The sequence below is a fragment of the Zosterops lateralis genome (genome assembly GCF_965231275.1).
Source record: "Zosterops lateralis genome assembly, chromosome: 19".
In the NCBI taxonomy this organism is placed as follows: domain Eukaryota; kingdom Metazoa; phylum Chordata; class Aves; order Passeriformes; family Zosteropidae; genus Zosterops; species Zosterops lateralis.
This window is the reverse complement of record NC_139779.1, coordinates 4,388,906-4,406,605: the sequence shown is the minus strand read 5'-3', so window position 1 is coordinate 4,406,605 and position 17,700 is coordinate 4,388,906. Positions and strand designations below refer to the sequence as shown.

Genomic DNA, 17,700 nt, shown 5'->3' with positions numbered 1-17,700 from the left:
GGACAAAAGCAAGGGCAAATCCAGACCCTAGTGCTCAGCACTGCAAGGGGGCTCAAGCCCACCCTGCAAACCCTCTGGACCTGCCCAGAAGTGTAGGACCTCATGTTTCTGGGTGTCACTATAGCATCACAAGACCTGATGCATCACCGCTGCATCCCAGCCACAGCCTCACACTCCTCCCTGTGCATGGCTCCTGGCTGGAGCAGCCCCAGCACCCGCTGTTTCCCACAGGCCCTGCCAACCCAAACACCCCCGTGAGGATGCTGGCAGGACCCAGGCCCGGCAGTGCCTGCAGTGGGACCGGCATTACTCACATCCCAGGCAGCACGGCGTGTCCCCTGGCCGCCCCGCAGCCAGCAGTGGCTCAGCTCGCTCAGCTCCAGGATGGGCTGCACCTTCAGCTGCACCGTCTCCCCCGACTGCCGGATCATCTCCACGATCTCATCCCGGGATTTGTTCTCCACGTTCCGCCCGTTGATCTCCACCAGTCGGTCACCCGGCACCAAGCCCAAGGCCAAGTCTTTGGTGCCGGCTCCGGGCTCAGCGAAGTGCACGACGCGCCGGTACACCTGCCCGTCGGGGCCCCGGTCCAGCATGGTGGTGCGGCGCAGGGAGAAGCCGAAATCGCCGGTGTTGCGCCTCTGCAGCTCCAGCTGCCGTGGGGTGGGAGGCTGGGGGGGCACCAGGGCGGGCAGCCGCAGCTCGGCAGGGAACTTCTTGCTGACGAGTTCCGGCACCCTGGCACGCAGGGAGGCGGCAGGAGGGGTGCAGGGCTGTCCGGGGGGAACCCCCTGCTTGTCGAGCGGGGTCTCCAGCGTGCGCACCTCCACCTGCGGGGACGGGGCTGCCGAGTGCTCAGAGGGTGTGGAGGTCTCTGAGGTGCTCTCATCCCGGCTTTTCTGGGAGAAGGAGAAGCGTTTGACAATCACCTGGGAGTTCTGCTTGGCCAAGGAGCCAAACTTGGCTGCCCGCTGCAGCACCGAGCCCTTGAAGTTGGTATCGTCCGCCTTGAGATCGTCGCTGGAGCTGGCCGTGCTCAGGTGGCCCGAGTCCAAGATGACGCTGCCCCGGTTGCTGTCGGAGTCAATATCTGTGAGGTGCAGCTCAGAGCCACTGGCCACCTTAATGGGGATGGGGTTGGAGATCTCCAGGCGGGTCTTGGAGTCCCGCTTGGAGGCACGGTTGAGGTTGAAGAAGCCCCGGCGCATGCTCATCTCCTCCAGGCTCTTGAGTTCAGCTGCTGACATTCGCTCCTTTTTTTCCTTCTTCTTCTCCTTCCGGGCCCCATCCTTCTCTTTGTCCTTCTTCATCAGGTTGAACATGGTGGATGGGGGCTCGGGGCACTCTTGCCCCCACGGCAGGGCACTGAGCTGGGGCGCTGGTTACAGCACAGCCGCCTGCAGAAGGACAGACAGGAAGGGTGCCATCAGAGAGCAGCACGGCCAACACCCACCCACCACTCCTCCATTCACCCTGCTGGTCACCCCAGCCCCTGGGCCATGCTCCAGTATTCCCACCCTCCCTGGGGACTTCAGCACCACAGGGCTGAGACTGCCCCAGTCAATACGCCCTCGCCCTGGCCGGGCACCAAGCCCCAGGGATGCAACAGGGATGGCTCTGTGTCCCCAGGGTTGCCCCAAACGTAGTCCAGAAGCCTGGCAGTGCCTGGCACTGGGGCTGACTGCAGGCAAGACCCTCAGCAGCTCAGGAGCTGTTTTGGAGCAGCATGGGTGGGCAGGGAAGAAAATATCCCGGTGGCTTTTGCAGCAGTTACTGCCAGCAGGGACACTCCCCAGGGTAAAACCCCCCATTCCATCCAGCCACCAACGTCCTGCCTGCTGTTCAAAAGCCCCTTGTTGAGGAAACAGAGGCCTTTCTGCTGCTCATCCTGGCTCTGGCCACCGCAAACCACAGGGGCTGCCATGGGCAGTGTCCCCACCAGGGAGGAGCCGGAAACACGGCCTGGAGCGAAGGTTGCTCTAATAAACAGGAACCTGTAAAATCACATCCCTCCTAACAGTGATAAGTGTCTAATTTTAGCCAGGGCGACGTAGAGGCTCGTGACGCTGCCGGCGACCTCCAGGAACAGTCGCTCTTTCATTCGGGCATCCCAGGCAGAGCGGGGGGAGCACCCAGCTTCCAGTGGGAAAACCATGGCTGGGCAGAAAACCCAGCTCCCTCCTGGAAAACCCCATGTGCACCCAGTGTCTGGGGACACCCAGCGCCTGGGGGTACCCACAATCTCACCCTGCATGGGGTGCTATGGGACTCCTCTGACCCTGGGATAACTGGTACCCCCCCACCCCCCCCCCAGCCTCTATCGAGCACTTGGGCTGCGGATAAACAACTCCAAAGTGGAGCAGGCGGCTGGCAGCGCCCGTGGGACAGGCTGACAGCTATATATAACAGGCCAGGAAACTGCACAGGAACTTAACCTCAGCACAAAGGACAACAGGAAAGCTCCCCACGTTTGAAGCATCTGCTTTAAAGCTCTCCAACGGGTGTGGGATGCTGTAGGGATGGGTAGTGCTGCCCAGGGTAGGAGTGCAGGCTCTGCCTGGGGTGTATGGATGTGCTGTGCTGTGCCAAGCTGCACCTTGGCTCCAGCACAGCATCAATACTGCATCACCATCACTGCCTGGACCATCTCCCTGCAAAGACACATGGTCTCCACTGCCCCTGAACACACCCAGAGGGACAAGGGAAACCCGTTTTCCCCTTGGCAAAGCCATACAGGAATGGCAGGGAACTCCCTGAACCTCGGTGTCCCTCAGGGCTGGGCCAGGAGCACACATGCCCGGAAGAGGCCTGGCCACAGGGCAGGTGAAGACAGAGCCCTGCAAGCCACGGCACAGGGTTGGATCTGGGTATACCTCTGAGGCAGTGAGGGGAAGCAGCCCGAGGGACAAGGTCAGGCTTGCATGGCCAGAGGGACTGCCACAGTTGTGCCCACACCACCCAGCCCCAAGGCTCTGGCTGCTCTGCCCTCCCTGGGGCTGGGTGGTGTGGGCACAACTGTGGCAGCCTCTCTGGCCATGCAAGCACCTGGGGCTTTACCCAGACCCACAGCAGGACCCGGACAGGGCAGAGCCTCAAAAACATGAAAACAATCCACTTCTTTTCTCCTCTTCCAGAACTGCTGGATGTGGGATGATCACTGACCTGAACCAGGAGACAGCACAGCTCCTTCTCATGACCCACAAAAGGTGCTGCTACAAAGGGCACCATGGCCAATGCCATCCCGGGGGCTGCTCCCCTGTGCCAGGGCCTCAGCACAGACAACAGCAGGGAGGGAACCACATGCAGCTGTCCCTGTCCCCTCTGTGTGACACGTGCCACTGTACCACAGCTACCTGGGCATCCCTGAAGCTGTACAAAAGGGCTGCATCCCTGGGAGCACCCAGTGCTCATCCCATGGCAAGGAGGGGGCTGCTGGGATCCTTCCCGGGGGTCCCTTGGGAGCAGAGCCATTCGCCAGGCAGGTGCTGGATAGAGCCACGGCGCCAGGAGACAGGCAGGCAGCGCGCTCTTTGTCCTCAGTGGTTTCTCTCCCGGCACACAGGCTGCCTCCCAGCCTTTGTACGCCCAACAAAAAGGGGGAACAGTGTTCCCAGCCGCATCGCTAATCAGGCAGCGCTGGCGGCCACTGCCGCAGCCACGTGTGCCCCACTCAGGGCCACAATAGGGCAGCACTGGGGACACAGGACTTTTGTGGGCTGGGGAAAAGACCGCAGCATCCGCCCTGCACTGATGTCCCCAGCCCGTGTGGGATGCCATTGTGGTTTTGCTCCCTTTTCCCCAAGGAGCCTCCTGCCACGGATGGGTGCAGCCCGATGCCATGAGCAGGAGGTGGCTGCCGAGCATCTCCTGGCTCCTGATTCAGACCCAACGCGCCCTCCCTGACTCAGCCCGGGCTTGCCCTGGGACTCCCCTTGGCCAGGCATGTTTGGGGCAGCGGCGTGCAGGAGCCGTGTCAGACAAGGGAGAGGCTCCCGCCAGCGCCGGCTGCGCTCTGGGATCGCACGCGAGGATGCTGCTGTGACACTGGGCTGGCAAAAGGTGAGGACATCACCTTGGAAAGGCCAGATGGCAGAATGGGAAACGCATCTCAACGCACCCCAAATCAAAAATCCTCTCTGAGCCACCCACGCAGGATCAGGAGCACCTTCCCCCATGTGCCCCCACCACAGCCACGAGCCCCCGTGCCCCTGCCAAGGCGCCGGGGAGTTCCAGGCAGGGAGGAAGGCGTTCACTGAAACTCCCAGCCACTCCTTCCCTCCTCGAGACGCAATCTCGTCCGACACGCTCCCGCGCAGGGACCTGCACGGCAAGTTTCACGGTCGCCTGCCCTCCCAGCTCTGCTCCCTGAAGTCAGCAGCAGGGCTCTGCTCCCACACCACTTTGGCACAGGAGCTGGTGGCTGTCCCCTTCCTTGGGCACACCATGTTGGGGTACCCCATGCCCTGGCTGTGCCCAGCCAGGAAGGGATGATGCCGTGCCAGGGAACAGGAGCTGCTGGCAGCGATTGCGAGCAGCCAGGCCAGCTCCTACGCAGGGCAAATGGGGGCTGACCTGCATGATTGCTTAGTGCTGGACACAAGTTTTCCGCAGAAAAAGGAAATTTAGGGGGTTTCCAAATCCCTCTGCAGTGCCTTCCCTTATGGACAACGCTGGAATGTGTCAAGAGGAAAACAATCCTGGATCTACCTGAGTCACAGCCAGAATGTGCCACTAGGCTCTTGCCAGAGCAGGATTTCAGGCCCTCCTGCTGCAGGAACTCCATGTCCAACAACAAAAGGGACCCAGACTGGTTATGAGGAGTCACCCCAGGCCAGGAGGGTGCATGGGGTGCAAGGACCTGCCTCGCCCCAAAGCTGGGGAATGACACAGCTCAAGAGGTCTTACAGAGTAGACCCAGAGGCAGTGGGGCAGGATTTTGGCTGGGCTGCCAGGTGGGCCATGGTTCCATGACCAGCTGGGGGGGCCAGGCAGCTTGCAGCCCCCTCAGCACAGGGTGCACACCTCCCTCATCACCCTTTTCTGGCCCCAAATTCACAGCCTGACGTCCTGCACGGCACAGCCCATGGCAAAGGTTAAGGGCTGAGCCACAGCTCATCAGGGGGCAAAGTCCAGGGCTGATACAGGTGCTGTGGGAATGCTCAGCTCCCAGCTGGGACGGGGCAGTGGGCAGGGTCCCCCAGTGCCAGAGTGCCAGGGCCAGCCTTGGGGTGTAGGAATACACTGCCATATGCCCACACTTTCCTGTAATTGCCCTAAGTTTAGTTCTGGCACTGGCTGACCAGACAATTTGCATCTCACAGGCCGGCTGGAAACCACACGATTTAGGGATGCACATCCCAGCCCTCGCCCATATATCCCTCTCCGGGAAAATTAACAGGCACTGGGGCGGCCACAGCCCTGCGAGCCCCCACCACCCCCAGCACAGCAGCTCCCTGAGCGCCACCCACCCCTGTCACTCCAGAAAGGTGCCTCAGGTGCCAGCGGCCCCGGCAGCGATGTGGTTAGCGGCGAGCCGGGCTAATGGCTTAGGATGCAATTCCCTGGCGGTGTGGGAAAGGCCCAGGCCAGCGGGTTCCCCTGGAAGCAGGGCAGCCCTGCAGCGGCGCTGGGGTACCCAACACGGAGCACCTGACACGGGGCATCCCGCCGGGGGACACACGGGGACACGGCACACAGGACAAGGTGACACACACACACACACACACACACACACACACACACACACACACAGAGATGCGAACACGCACACCAGTGACACCGGGGGCTGCGAGACAAGAGCGGGCCATGCACACCCGGGGGGCGGCACCGAGGGGCTCCGCACCCACCCACCCACCCACAGCGGCCGTGTAACGCCGCGGGGGCACCGGCACGGGCACGGCTCAGCTCGGCTCGGCCCAGCCCGGCGCGGCCCGCCGGGGGGGGCGATGCAGCCGCGGCCCGCCCCGCGCCGGCCGGTGCGTGCCGGTGCCCCCGGGCGCGGTGCCGGTGCCGGTGCCGGTGCGATGGCGGCGGGGACTCACCCGGCGGCGGCGGCGGAGCGGGGCCCGGTGGAGGCGGCGGCGGTGCCGGGCCCCGGCGGCGCGCGGGGCGGGGCGAGGCGGGGCGGGGCGGCTCCGCACCGGGGCGGGCACTGCCGGCTCTGCGCGCGCCGCCCGCACCGCCGGGCGCGGCCCCGCTCGGCACCGGCAGGAGCGGAGAGGGGCGGGGAGGGGCGGGGAGGGGCGGGGAGGGGAGGGGAGGCGGCCGTGCCCACCCGGCAGGGAACCCGCCGCGCCCGCGGCCCGGCCGGAACCACCGGACGGACCCGCGCCCAGGACCGGCGCAACCGCCCCCGCACCCCCGAACCGGGGTGACCCCGCACCCCCCGGTGTGTGACACGGTGACACACCGTCCGCCCGGCGCTCCCCGCACGCTCACACAGCCCCATCCTCACATACACTCACACACACTCACATGCACTCACACACACTCACATACACTCACACGCACTCACACACACACTCACACACACACTCACACACACTCACACACACTCACATACACTCACATGCACTCACACACTCACATACACTCACACACACTCACACACACTCACATGCACTCACACACTCACATACACTCACATGCACTCACACACTCACATACACTCACACACACTCACACACACTCACATACACTCACACACACTCACATACACTCACACACACTCACACACACTCACACACACTCACATACACTCACACACACTCACATACACTCACATACACTCACACACACTCACACACTCACATACACTCACACACACTCACACACACCCACAGGCTGTGTGTGAGCTCGCACTGGTGCACACGCAGCCCCGCGCATCGCACAATGCACACACGCACTCCTGGGGTTCTCCTGTTGGGAAGAATCCCATCAGGAGCAGCACTGGATCCGGACAGGGAAGGCTCCAGGCTGCCCCCTCCAGCAGGGTGACCCCATGCTGGCCCCATGTGGGGAATACAAAGCTGGCCGTGGCAGAGCTGGAGCCATTCTGCAGCTTCTCCTTCACCTGCCCCCAGCACGGGCTGTCAGCCTGCGGGGAATGGCTGTGAGGACAGTCCCTGCTCTGCCCGGGAGACAGCCCGCGGTTAACAATGAGCATCTCCCAGCACACCCAGCAGCGAGAGCAGCACAGTCTCTGTTACACCCCTTCCCCTGGTGCCCGGCTTTGGGACGTCACACCGGGGCTGGTCACACACAGGGAGAATCCTGGGACCCAGGGTTTCAGGATAAGCCCTCCCATATCTGTGCTGGGACAGCCTCCCCTCCTATCGGGCATGGGAGCAACTGGGCCCAGGGAAGCTGGAGCGGGACTTTGGGAACAGGGATCCCAGAGAGAGGCATCCACAAGCTCTTTCCTAAAGCAGTTTTCAGTTTCACTTTCCGGGCAGTGCTCAGTCTCTGACTGGAAGCTCAGAGAGGTGACAGGGACAGTGCCCTATCCCAAGGTACCCCAGGGGACTCACTCCAAACCCCATTGCTGGCTGAGTCCTGTGGTCCTGGCTCCTACCAACAGCCTGTGAGCCACTCTTGGGACACACCTGTCTGGGTGTCACAGCCTCCCTCACAGTGGTAAAGCTGGCTGTGATTTCCAGCCCACAGCCTGTGCCCAGGACACGATCCCACAGCAGCAGCAGCAGAGCAGGACACACAGGGCATGGCAGAGCAAGCTGGCAGCTCAGCAAGGAGCCCCGTGCTGGGCCCTGGCCGCAGGGATGCACTGGTGGAGGAGATGCAGCCCCTGCAGGGGCGGAGGGCGGCAGTGAGCGCAGCTGCCTGCTTTTGTCACACTGTCCTTTGTCCCAGGCACGTGGCACCAAGTGCAGGGAGCCGCAGCCATCTGGAGAGCGGGGATGGGGCCGAGTGATCTGGAAGGGCTGCAGAGCCCGTCTGAGCTTTCAGGAGAATTTTCCTGCTGTGGTGGTGAGGGGACAGGGACACACTGTGTGGCTGCACCTCTGCCCTGCTCCCTGGCACAGGCGGGTGAACAGCTGGTTACAGGCAGCTCCTGCTTCCTTATCACACTGGGCAGGTGGTGATGGCCTGGTGCCGGTTGGAACTGCCGAGCTGTGGGACAGCCCAAGGTCCCCAGTGCCACACAGCCCTGCCACCAGCAGCCACCTGCTGGGGCAACGCTCCTGCCACATCCCCAAAGCTAAACACCCCGTGTTTTCCAGCAAGCTGACCAGCTGTTCCTGTCCACATGATCCTGTCTGGCTTTGCCAGAAACAGGTTGGGTTGCCCTGAGCAGCTCTCCCTGGCAGGGGCTTCCCCAGGCACCAGCAAATCCCACATCCAAGGAAACTCTCCTGTTTCCCAGGGTTTTCTATGGAGAAGAGGGACAGAGCTCCGGTGCCAGTGGCATTTTGTGTGCCCCTGGCAGGCGCAGATGGCTGGCCGGGGCAAGGGCCTGGAGCCGGGCTGGGAGGGGAAGCATCTGTTTTGCAGCACCGCGGGGTTCCCTAAATAGGTCACTGCATTTTTATAGTCTCTTGGATCTAGAAAAACCAGTTGTTCCAGACAACCTGTGGACCCGCCAGCATCGCTGGCTCCCCAGGCACCCACTGCTGTGCCCCCAGGTCCTTGAGGGGAGGACACCTGCAGCACCAGCACTGTGAGCAGAGGGAGGGTTGGGGGATCCACAGCAGCCTGAGCTGTACTGGGGTCCTGTTATCTGCTGAGAGTGATCTGTCCCTGGCCATGACCAGTGTGGGCTGTGCAGGGGGGCTTTCCCCCCACTTGGGGTGGCTGTCAGCTCCAGGCTTTGCTCTGGGGTTGATTTCAGCCAGAGACAGTTTTCCTGTTGCCAGGAGAGGCAGGTGCCTGTGTGGGGTGCAGCAGGATGTGCAGTGCCACACACCCACCGTGCAGCCGCATGCGCCGATGGTGTCCCATCCTGCTCGGGCTGAGCTCTCCCTCTAGTGGCACCAGGCTCCTGGCAGAGCCTCCGCACTCTGGGGTGGCCGGAGCCGTGACCAGGGCATGTCCGAGGGGCTGGACTGAGCTGGAGGGGGAGCTCAGAGCTGATCTCCTCCCTCAGCCAGGATGCCCCCAGCAGGTGCACAGGGAGTGTGCTGAGGAGGCTTCACAGGACCATCCCACCACCAGCCCTCATTTTGGCATCCTTGCAGAGGGCAGGTGGTCCTGCCCTTGCCATTCCCTGACCCAGATTTGCTGGGATATGGTTGTACTGTCAGCTGGCACGTCAGACCTTGGGAGTGCAGCTCTGTGCCACAGCCATCCCCCCAGTGACACCGATCCCACCCCTATCCCCATCCCGCAGCAGCCAGCGAGGGGAAAGATCCCCGCAAACCCCAGTTTCCCCCATCAGGGCAGTGCCCTGCCCGCAGCAGGGGTCCCCCAGGACCCTGCTGAGCCCCACGAGGCCCGTCTGGTCGGGTGCCACCCCGCCGCATGTCCCCGCAGGGTCCCCCGGGCCGGGCGCCAGGCCACGCCGCAGGCAGCGCTGACGGGGCGCTTTGTTTTGTGCGGCCTCGGCTGCCCAGCGGGGAGACAAAAGGGGCAGTCAGACGCGGGCGAGCATTGTGCTGGCAGCCATGCGCTGAGGCAGCAGCCTGCGCCGCCACGCTCGCCTCGTGACCCCCGACGGCCCGGGCTGTGCCCGCCGTGGTGCCCCAGGGCCTGCAGTGTCTGCCCCATGGGAACCCTGCATGAGAAAGGGGCTGTGGGGCTGGTGGCTGTGGTCACCGCAGGGCTGAGGCATCCCCAAGGCCCTGGCAGGTGTCCTGAGTGTGGGGTTGTGGTGGTGGCAGTGCCGTGTGGGGTGCTGGAGCTCAGTGTGGCTGTGGTGACATGTCTGCCAGGGCCACACCAGTTCTCACCTCCAGCCATGCTCACCTGTGATGGGAGGAGGGTGCCCACGCTGACACGGTGACAGAGAACATGCCTCGGCTGGTGAAGTGAAGTGACAGTGGCTGGTAGACACCCTGCCGAGCCCACCACCCGCAGGGTCTCACGGGGAGGTGTTCCCGCTGTCCCCACGGTGCCAACTGGCGCCAGGGCCAGGCCAGCCCCCAGGCTCACCCCGTGACGGCGCGGTGCATTGCCCCTGGAAAATGCCAGCGCGGTCAAATCGTTGAGTCATTTGTGCCCAAGATTATCTGTGCAAACAGCCGCCCCGATTATTTTTTTTTTTATTATCAATTTTTTTTTTTTCTTTTTCCCTAAGAATGTGCCTCAGACCATGGGGATGAGCAGCTGAAATCTCCGGGGATCAGCAGGACAATGCCAGAGCAAGCATTGTGCTGACGGCTCTGCAAACGCTGGCACCGGTTCCCGGCCAGCAGTACCCTATAAAAGCTGAGCCGCTGAAGTAGGCAAACATTACATGGGCGAAGCAGCAGTAACCGCCTGAGCTAGGTGAGTCCTGGGCCTATGCGCACCTCTCCCACCTCACCCCTCCGCTGCCAGCCACCTGGGCAGACTCCCTTCCTCTCCTGCCTGGTGGCAAAAGACACCCAGAGGGACTGTCGCTGTTTCCCATGGCATAAGACAGGCTCACACGTCCCTGCTGGCGGCTGGGGGGGCTGAGAACCCCTCTAGAGCAGAGCACCCCACTCCTGGTGCCCACTGGCACAGCACGCCAGTGGGCCTCTCCCACCATTAGCCAGGGCTGTCCATGGGAGCCCCCCGTGCCTCCCAAGGGATACCAGGCAGGGGATCAGGCGGGTCTGTGGGACACTGCCAGGCACAGGGCAGCCCGTGCCCACTGAAGCCCCCTGCTCTGGCTCAGGGGTGCTTTTTCTAGCGGTGGTCTGGTCTTGGGGAAGGAGAAAGGGGGATTGGGCACTGCACCCTGGTGGGTTTGCAGGCTCCATACCATGGCAGGGAGGAGAGAAAGGGCACTGCAGCAGTGAGAAGGGAGCACCCTGCTTTGGATGTGTCCCACAGCTCTCTTGCTGTGCCCCCTTCCCCATCCGGTGGCTGACAGGAGGGTCTCACTGTGGCCGGTGTGGCTTGTCCCCAGCAGTGGGGCAGCTGTCCTCGAACAAGCACTGTGGGTGGTGGGGACAGAGCCATCCCCCAGCCTCGCGAGCGGGCAGCAGGGATGCACAGGGACATGCTCCAGTAAAAATGGCTTTTCCTTCCTTCTCCAGACACCGATCCAGCAGCAAAGATGGCTCAGACAAACCCTCTGCCTGTTCCCATGGGCCCGTGGAAGGTATGTCCTCACAGCCCCTGTATTTCACCCTTCCCTGTGTGCAGGTAGGGAACAGGGAGAAGGGCAAAGCCCTCCGGGGCCAGCAAATCTGCAGAGTGGGCAGTAAGGTAGAGACGAGCAAAGGAAACGGGCACCCCTGTCCTCTGCCCATGGGAACGTGCCTACTGCCTGCTCAAATATCTCAGGGGTGTTTTTCATAAGGCTTTTCACAGCACCCTGAGCCAGCTGTGCCCTGCTCTTACCAGCCATCCTGTGACAGGCAGTTACACAGTCCACAAAAGCCAGCAGCTGTTGTTTGCCCTCCCCTGTCCATGCAGACAGGGTGAGCATAGGCAGTGGCCACTGTGGAGCGAGGCAGGGAGCAGCCCCGAGGGGTCTGGCAATAGCCACAGGTCAAGGAGGGAGCCGAGAGGGAGAGGAGAAACACGTGCACAAGTGAGGAGCATCCCGTCGAAGCCTGGAGCTGTCCGGGAGAGGAGAGCTCTGTCAGCCGCAGCCCCCCGGGGAGGTGCCCCTCGCCCTTTCCCCCGTTAATCCTCTTTGCCCTAGAGCGTTCGGAGCAGAGGCCGGGAGAACCGCCAGCCACAGCCCGGCCACCCGCCCGTCCCAGAACGGCTCCGCTCCTCTCTCCGGACGGCACCGCTGCCCCGGGAACTGATCTCCGCAGGGGTGAGCAGGAGAGCGGAGCCGGGGCCAGCAGTGCAGGGACGCGGAGGCGTGCGGGGCTGTGTCCCAGCCCAGAGGGGTGCCCGGTGCTGGCTCTCTCCCCGACGGAGCCACCTTCCGTCTCCACGAGGCGCTGAATTGCCTGGGGCCGCTGCTGGGCAGTTTCCAACTCGGCAGCTCGCTCTCCGTTCCAGATCACCGTGTACGACCAAGAAAACTTCCAGGGCAAGAGGATGGAGTTCACTTCGGCCTGTCCAAACATCATGGAATGTGGCTTCGACAACATCCGCTCGCTGAAGGTGGAATGTGGCGCGTAAGTACCCGGCTGCCAGGGGAGGGGGTGCTTTCCCAGGCAGGCTGGCCGGGACAGGGGTGCCCAAGCGTGGAGTGGGACCAGCTGTCCCCATTCTGCTCGGCTGGAGCCAAGCACCACAGCCAAGGGAAGCCAGGCATGGGGGGATCCCACCCTGCCAGGGTAGAGCAGCCTGGCCCGGACAGGCAGCACTGATACAGAGAGAGGGCCAGAGGACAATGGCAACACCTTTGGCATCACCCAGAACTGCCTCCTGCAGTGTTGGACCAGTCAGGGTTGGAGCAGAGTTGCTGCCCAAGGGTGCAGAGAGGGTCAGTGCTCAGTGAGTGGCCTGGCTTAGCCTGGTCCTGTCCTGCCTGTGAAACCACATCAAACTCCAGCCCTAGAGAACCACCTCCTGCCCAGGGCCCAACCCTGCTCTGCCCTGGGCTGTCCCTGCACTGCACAGCTCCCCAGGCCAGGGCAGAACCTTCCCGCAGCTTCTCCAGTCCTGATAGGGGTAGGGAGCAGAGCTGGGCATTTCCCTGCACACGGGAATCTTCCCTGGCACAGGCAAGGCCCCTCCCGAGCGGCTCAGTGTCGGGAGCGGTCCCGCGGTGCGCATCCCTCCGGGGCGGGGAGCAGACGAGATAGATTTGTGCTGCTATCTTTAGGACGTGTAATGCTAATGGGATTACAGCAGCGTGCGTGCTCACGCTGTAATCAGCTCCCTGCTCCAGTTGACGTGTTCCTAATCAGGCTGTTCACCTTGCACAGGGCGGGCTGGCTGCAGGTCATGGCATTGGGGCCCAGCTTGGGTCAGTGGCAGGAAACCCTCGAGGCCCTCAGCACCCTTTGTACCTCATCAGCAAGAGATCCATGCACTGCACAGCCCATGCCATCCACCTTCCAACCCCCAGCCCAGGCTCTGTCTCCCTGCCCTGTCTGTGGCTCTGTCCCCAGTGTCCTTAAGGGGACATCCCCACCCTGGGGATGGGCAGGTGCTGTGTGGGCAGCACCAGGGCTTGCAAAATGTGTCCTGCAGGGTGGAGGCATTCCACTCACCTCTCCTTGTTTGTTTTCAGCAAAGAGGGGGAGGCAGAAAGGGGAAAGGCCGTAGGTCCCTGCTCTCTGCTCAGAGCCAGATGGGCTCTGCCTGCTTTGGGCATCAGGAATTCAGCTCTTTCCAGCAGTGTCAGGTTGTAATTGGGAAACAAGTAAGAAATTAGGCGTTTGGGAGAGAAGGGCAGCTGGGGCACGCTGAAGCGATGCTGGTCTGCATAAATAATGACAGAGCAGCCAGGGGGAAGAGCCACCTGTGCAGGATGGGCCCCAGGATCTCCCCATCTCCCAGGGCAGCCAGGGATGCCGTGTGGGTGCCTCCACAACACCAGATGCAGTTTCACACTCCCTGAGTTCTGTGCCCACATCCAGCACCGCTTCCTCTCCTCTCAACCTGTGGGCAGAGGCCAGACCCCAACCTCCTCCTTGCACCTACATCCTGCCCCTAATGCCAGCTCCCAGCAGGATGCCTGGAGCTGCTGCAGGAAGCCCTGGCAGCCCTCGCTCTGTTTTTGCAGCTGGGTCGGTTACGAGCACACCGGCTTCTGCGGGCAGCAGTTCATCCTGGAGAGGGGAGAGTACCCGCGCTGGGACGCCTGGAGCGGCAGCAATGCCTACCACATCGAGCGCCTGATGTCCTTCCGCCCCGTCTGCTCCGCCGTGAGTGTCCCACCCAGCTCTGAGCCCTGTAAAACGCCCCAGGCCGCGGCAGTGAGGTTAGGAAGGGAAAACACAGCTACACCGGGGGCAGGCTCAGCGCTTCCCCTCTCAATCCCAGCAGGATTTGCTCTTTTCTGGCCTGTTTTTTAAAGCTTTTGAGGGAATTTCTGGGCAAGCTGTACATGACCAGAGCTAGGGGACAGCCAGCCTGAGACAGTAGCTGTGGCATAGCTGACACCTCCCAGCCACCCAGAAAACTCCAAAACAGCCAGGGTCTGAACACCTCCCTCCCCAGGAACCCTCTGAGTAATGCCATAGGGAGTGACAGCCCTGCCATTCCCACCCACGCTGGGGAGGGAGCACCACCTCCCCCTCACCCCCTGCTCTCCCCCACAGAATCACAAGGAATCCAAGATCACCATCTTCGAGAAAGACAACTTCATCGGCCGCCAGTGGGAGATTGCTGACGACTACCCCTCGCTGCAGGCCATGGGCTGGGCCAACAACGAAGTGGGCTCCATGAAGATCCAGTGCGGCGCGTAAGTGACCAGGAGCACCGGGGACAATCCACTGTCATCTGTGCCACTGTGGTGGGAAGAGGACACCCTGTAACCCCCCGTGCTTACCTCTTTGTCCTTTTCTTCCAGCTGGGTGTGCTACCAGTATCCCGGGTACCGTGGCTACCAGTACGTCCTGGAGTTTGACCACCACGGTGGGGACTACAAGCACTGGAGAGAGTGGGGTTCGCACGCCCAGACCTCCCAGATCCAATCCATCAGGCGTGTCCAGCAGTAGCTCCCCACTCCCCAAGTACATCTCTGCAAGGTTTCCAAAGCTCACCGGCTCCCTCTTGGTGCTAATACTCCCCTCCCGAAATAACCACCCCCTCTCGTACTGCCACTGCTTATGGAACAACACTCCCAAAACGGTACCGACTGCCACAATTGCCAATAAATGTGACTGAAAGAAAAAGATAAATCAGCGTGGTGTGTGTTTGCTGTTGCGTGTTTGGGACTGAGGTTGTACATCCCCATCCCAGGACCAGGGACCAGACTCTTTGGTACTCATTTTAAGCTGGGCTGAAGTGTGGTAGGGCTCACACCGAGGGAGGTCCAGACCTTCACTGTCGCACAGAAACCCCTGTTTTTTTCCCTCCTTCCCCTGACAAAGTAAAGGACACCTGGATTTCTACCCCACCTGTGTACACACAGCTCATGGGTTCCATGGCCAACACTGCCAGGCCTCAGGGATCTAAACCCAGGCTGCCCCCTGAAAATGCAAAAAAGAAAGTCACACCGACACCCACAAACTTTAAAATTTTTATTCAACAATTTACATCACTTATTGTCTGTCTTAACGTATTCGATCTACACAAATTTCTTTTTTTTTTCCTGATAAAATAATAAAATTTGGATAAATTTTGAAGACCTGTTGGTGCAGAATAAACAAAAATTTCAGGTAAAGTTGTTTTTTTTTTTTTTTCTTTTTTTTTTTTTTTTTTCTTAAACATTTAGTGTGAAGTATGACATCATTGGTAAAGATACATCATGCCATTACAGCTCATGGACATTACCTATCCTTACAGTCCGTGACATCACCCACACCAGCGCAAGGGGCTGCGCCAGACACAGCTACAGCAGGTTTTACACTAAACTCCTCTAGCCACCCTCTCACCACCGGGAAAACGCCTACGCTTTTCCAGCTGGGCACACAGAGTGCATTAACCTAATCAGAAATTACCGGGGAGGGGAGAAGGAAACAAAGACTACCTTTTACTGATCCGTGTGGTCGCACACTACAACAACGACACCAAAGAGGGGCTGCCCCTCTCTGCAGGTCAGAGGTAATTCAGCTCCTGAGCAGGCAGAGCACAACCCCTCGCAGTGATTTGAGTACAAACCAGGAAAGAAATGAGAACTTATCGATGGGGGAAGAGGGGCATGAGAAGAGACTGACCCCGCCCGGCTCTGCCTGCAGGGACCTCTCCAGCCCCAGCGCGGTTGTGTTTGCACCGCCCTTAACACTGAAATATTCAGGGAAGGGGGAGAGAGGGGCATCAGTCCCCCCAGTAAACAAGTTGAGGACCTTCAGAGGCTGGGAAGCCACTGAAGGTGTGTAAGTACACGTGTGATGGTAGATAGAAAAGCAGCCCTGTTCTGTATGAAAAAAAGCTGTCAAGTTAGTACAAATTTCTGCCATGGCGAAGGGAACAGGAGGAGAAAGCTGTCAGGGTCCTTCTCCTGTCACAAAATCCCGACTCTCCCGCACACAGGCTCTGGGCTAAGCAACACGTTTCCAAAGGTGGTACCTGCAACCCAATGCACCTAACACATGAAAACAAAACCAAAATAAAGCTCTCACCCCCGAGGCTGGAGGGAACCCAGTCTCCACTCCAGCCTTGCAGCGGGATAGTGAGGAACCCTGTCCCTCCTGCCTCACAGTGGGAATACACAGCGGTAGGATTCCTCTAGGTTCATTTTGTCATTAGAAGCCTCGAGTTTGCCCACGCCACCGGCCTGCAGCGCAGTGGACTGGTCTCCATCCCCTCCCCAAAGCTGCTTTGCGTGGGGGCTCCCCATCCCCATGGGGACACTGCCACCACCACGCTCTCCCCGGAGACAAAAAGGGCACTGGTTCATCCGACAGCACAAAGTGTATCTGAAACACAAGCCAGCACACCCCGCTCCCTCCGATTCAATTACTAAAGTAGGCTCTTTAAAATAAAAAAATAATATATATATATTTATATAGCTATACAGAGAGATACAGAGAAAGCAAAGGAGAGAGAAAGGCTACTAAAAAAATCAAGAAGCGCCAGTTTTCTGCTACAGCTGTCAGCAAAGAACTGTCACCTTACATCATACCCTCCGAGATGGTGAAGAGAATGGAGGCAATGACAGCACAGGAATGCAAAAGAGGGCAGATAAGTCACTTCTGGTAATGAGACACAAATTAAACTTTCAAAACATGTGCATAGCTTTATTCATCTGCTTCAAACTAACCTTTTCACGGAGCTTCAGCGAAACCCGAGTGTGCAAAATGCATTTCTAAAAAATAATGCAAGCAAGCTTTCACATTTACTGTGGCAGAAGTACAGAAAGACTCGGACAGAATCATCACACGCTGGGGCGGGAGATGGAGAACCCAGAATTGCACAGCTTGGAGTTCTGAGTCACTGACTGCAAACACAAGCGTTTGGATTTCGTTAACTTCAAGCAAGGCATGTTGACTTCTCCTTTACAAAAAAAAATCTCGTAAACCCCACGGAAACAAGAACCACAACCTGGCAGGGAATAAATCCTCTGGATAATGGGATCATGGTGCCACAGAGAGCCTGAACTCCAGCAAAGCCGGTTCCAGACCTTGGCTTGTTTAGGCTCTGCAGGCAAACCACGACAATACTGATTTTTTGTCCACAGAAGAGTGAAGCAGCTTTTCTCTCTCTCCCTTCCACTCCCCTCCGAGGTTACAGGTGCCACTGCACAGGACATCATCCCCAAACTAAGACAGCCACTACACAGGCTGGAGTCCAGGTCTCATACTGATCCAAAGGGTCACTGGGACACTAAGGAACCCTCGACTGTGGATGGGGAGTGGCTCTCTGACCACATCCCCAGCTCACACCCCACCACCTCTCTCCAGAAAGACTAAGCACACATGCAAGGCACATTGAGTCAGATGTACACACACACCTGGGTGTGTAAAAGAGCAAACGCTGGCCGAAAAAGAAATAAATTGATGCTGAAAAAACTAACTAAACAGGCAGAGAGCTCTG

General features: G+C 60.0%; 2 protein-coding genes across 8 annotated transcripts in view; one reads left to right on the top strand and one right to left on the bottom strand.

The window, feature by feature from the left end:
• The window catches only part of MYO18A (myosin XVIIIA), a 37,008-nt gene extending 30,919 nt beyond the window's left edge, over positions 1 to 6,089 (bottom strand). For all 7 annotated transcript variants that reach the window (XM_083875131.1, XM_083875134.1, XM_083875132.1 and 4 more), the window contains exons 1-2: positions 6,042 to 6,089; positions 315 to 1,397 (exon numbers count right to left, since the gene is read on the bottom strand). In XM_083875131.1, coding sequence (XP_083731257.1) covers positions 315 to 1,322 — 1,008 coding nt within the window. In that variant the 5' untranslated portion in view covers positions 1,323 to 1,397; positions 6,042 to 6,089. The remainder of the gene's footprint in view (positions 1 to 314; positions 1,398 to 6,041) is intronic.
• A 1,827-nt stretch (positions 6,090 to 7,916) lies between these two features.
• On the top strand, positions 7,917 to 14,720 carry CRYBA1 (crystallin beta A1; the record flags this gene model as incomplete). Its single annotated transcript, XM_083875304.1, has 7 exons — positions 7,917 to 7,986; positions 11,181 to 11,245; positions 11,795 to 11,914; positions 12,106 to 12,224; positions 13,784 to 13,925; positions 14,322 to 14,464; positions 14,573 to 14,720. 7 exons carry the CDS (start codon positions 7,917 to 7,919, stop codon positions 14,718 to 14,720), a joined length of 807 nt encoding a protein of 268 aa, XP_083731430.1.
• Positions 14,721 to 17,700: the final 2,980 nt, after the last annotated feature.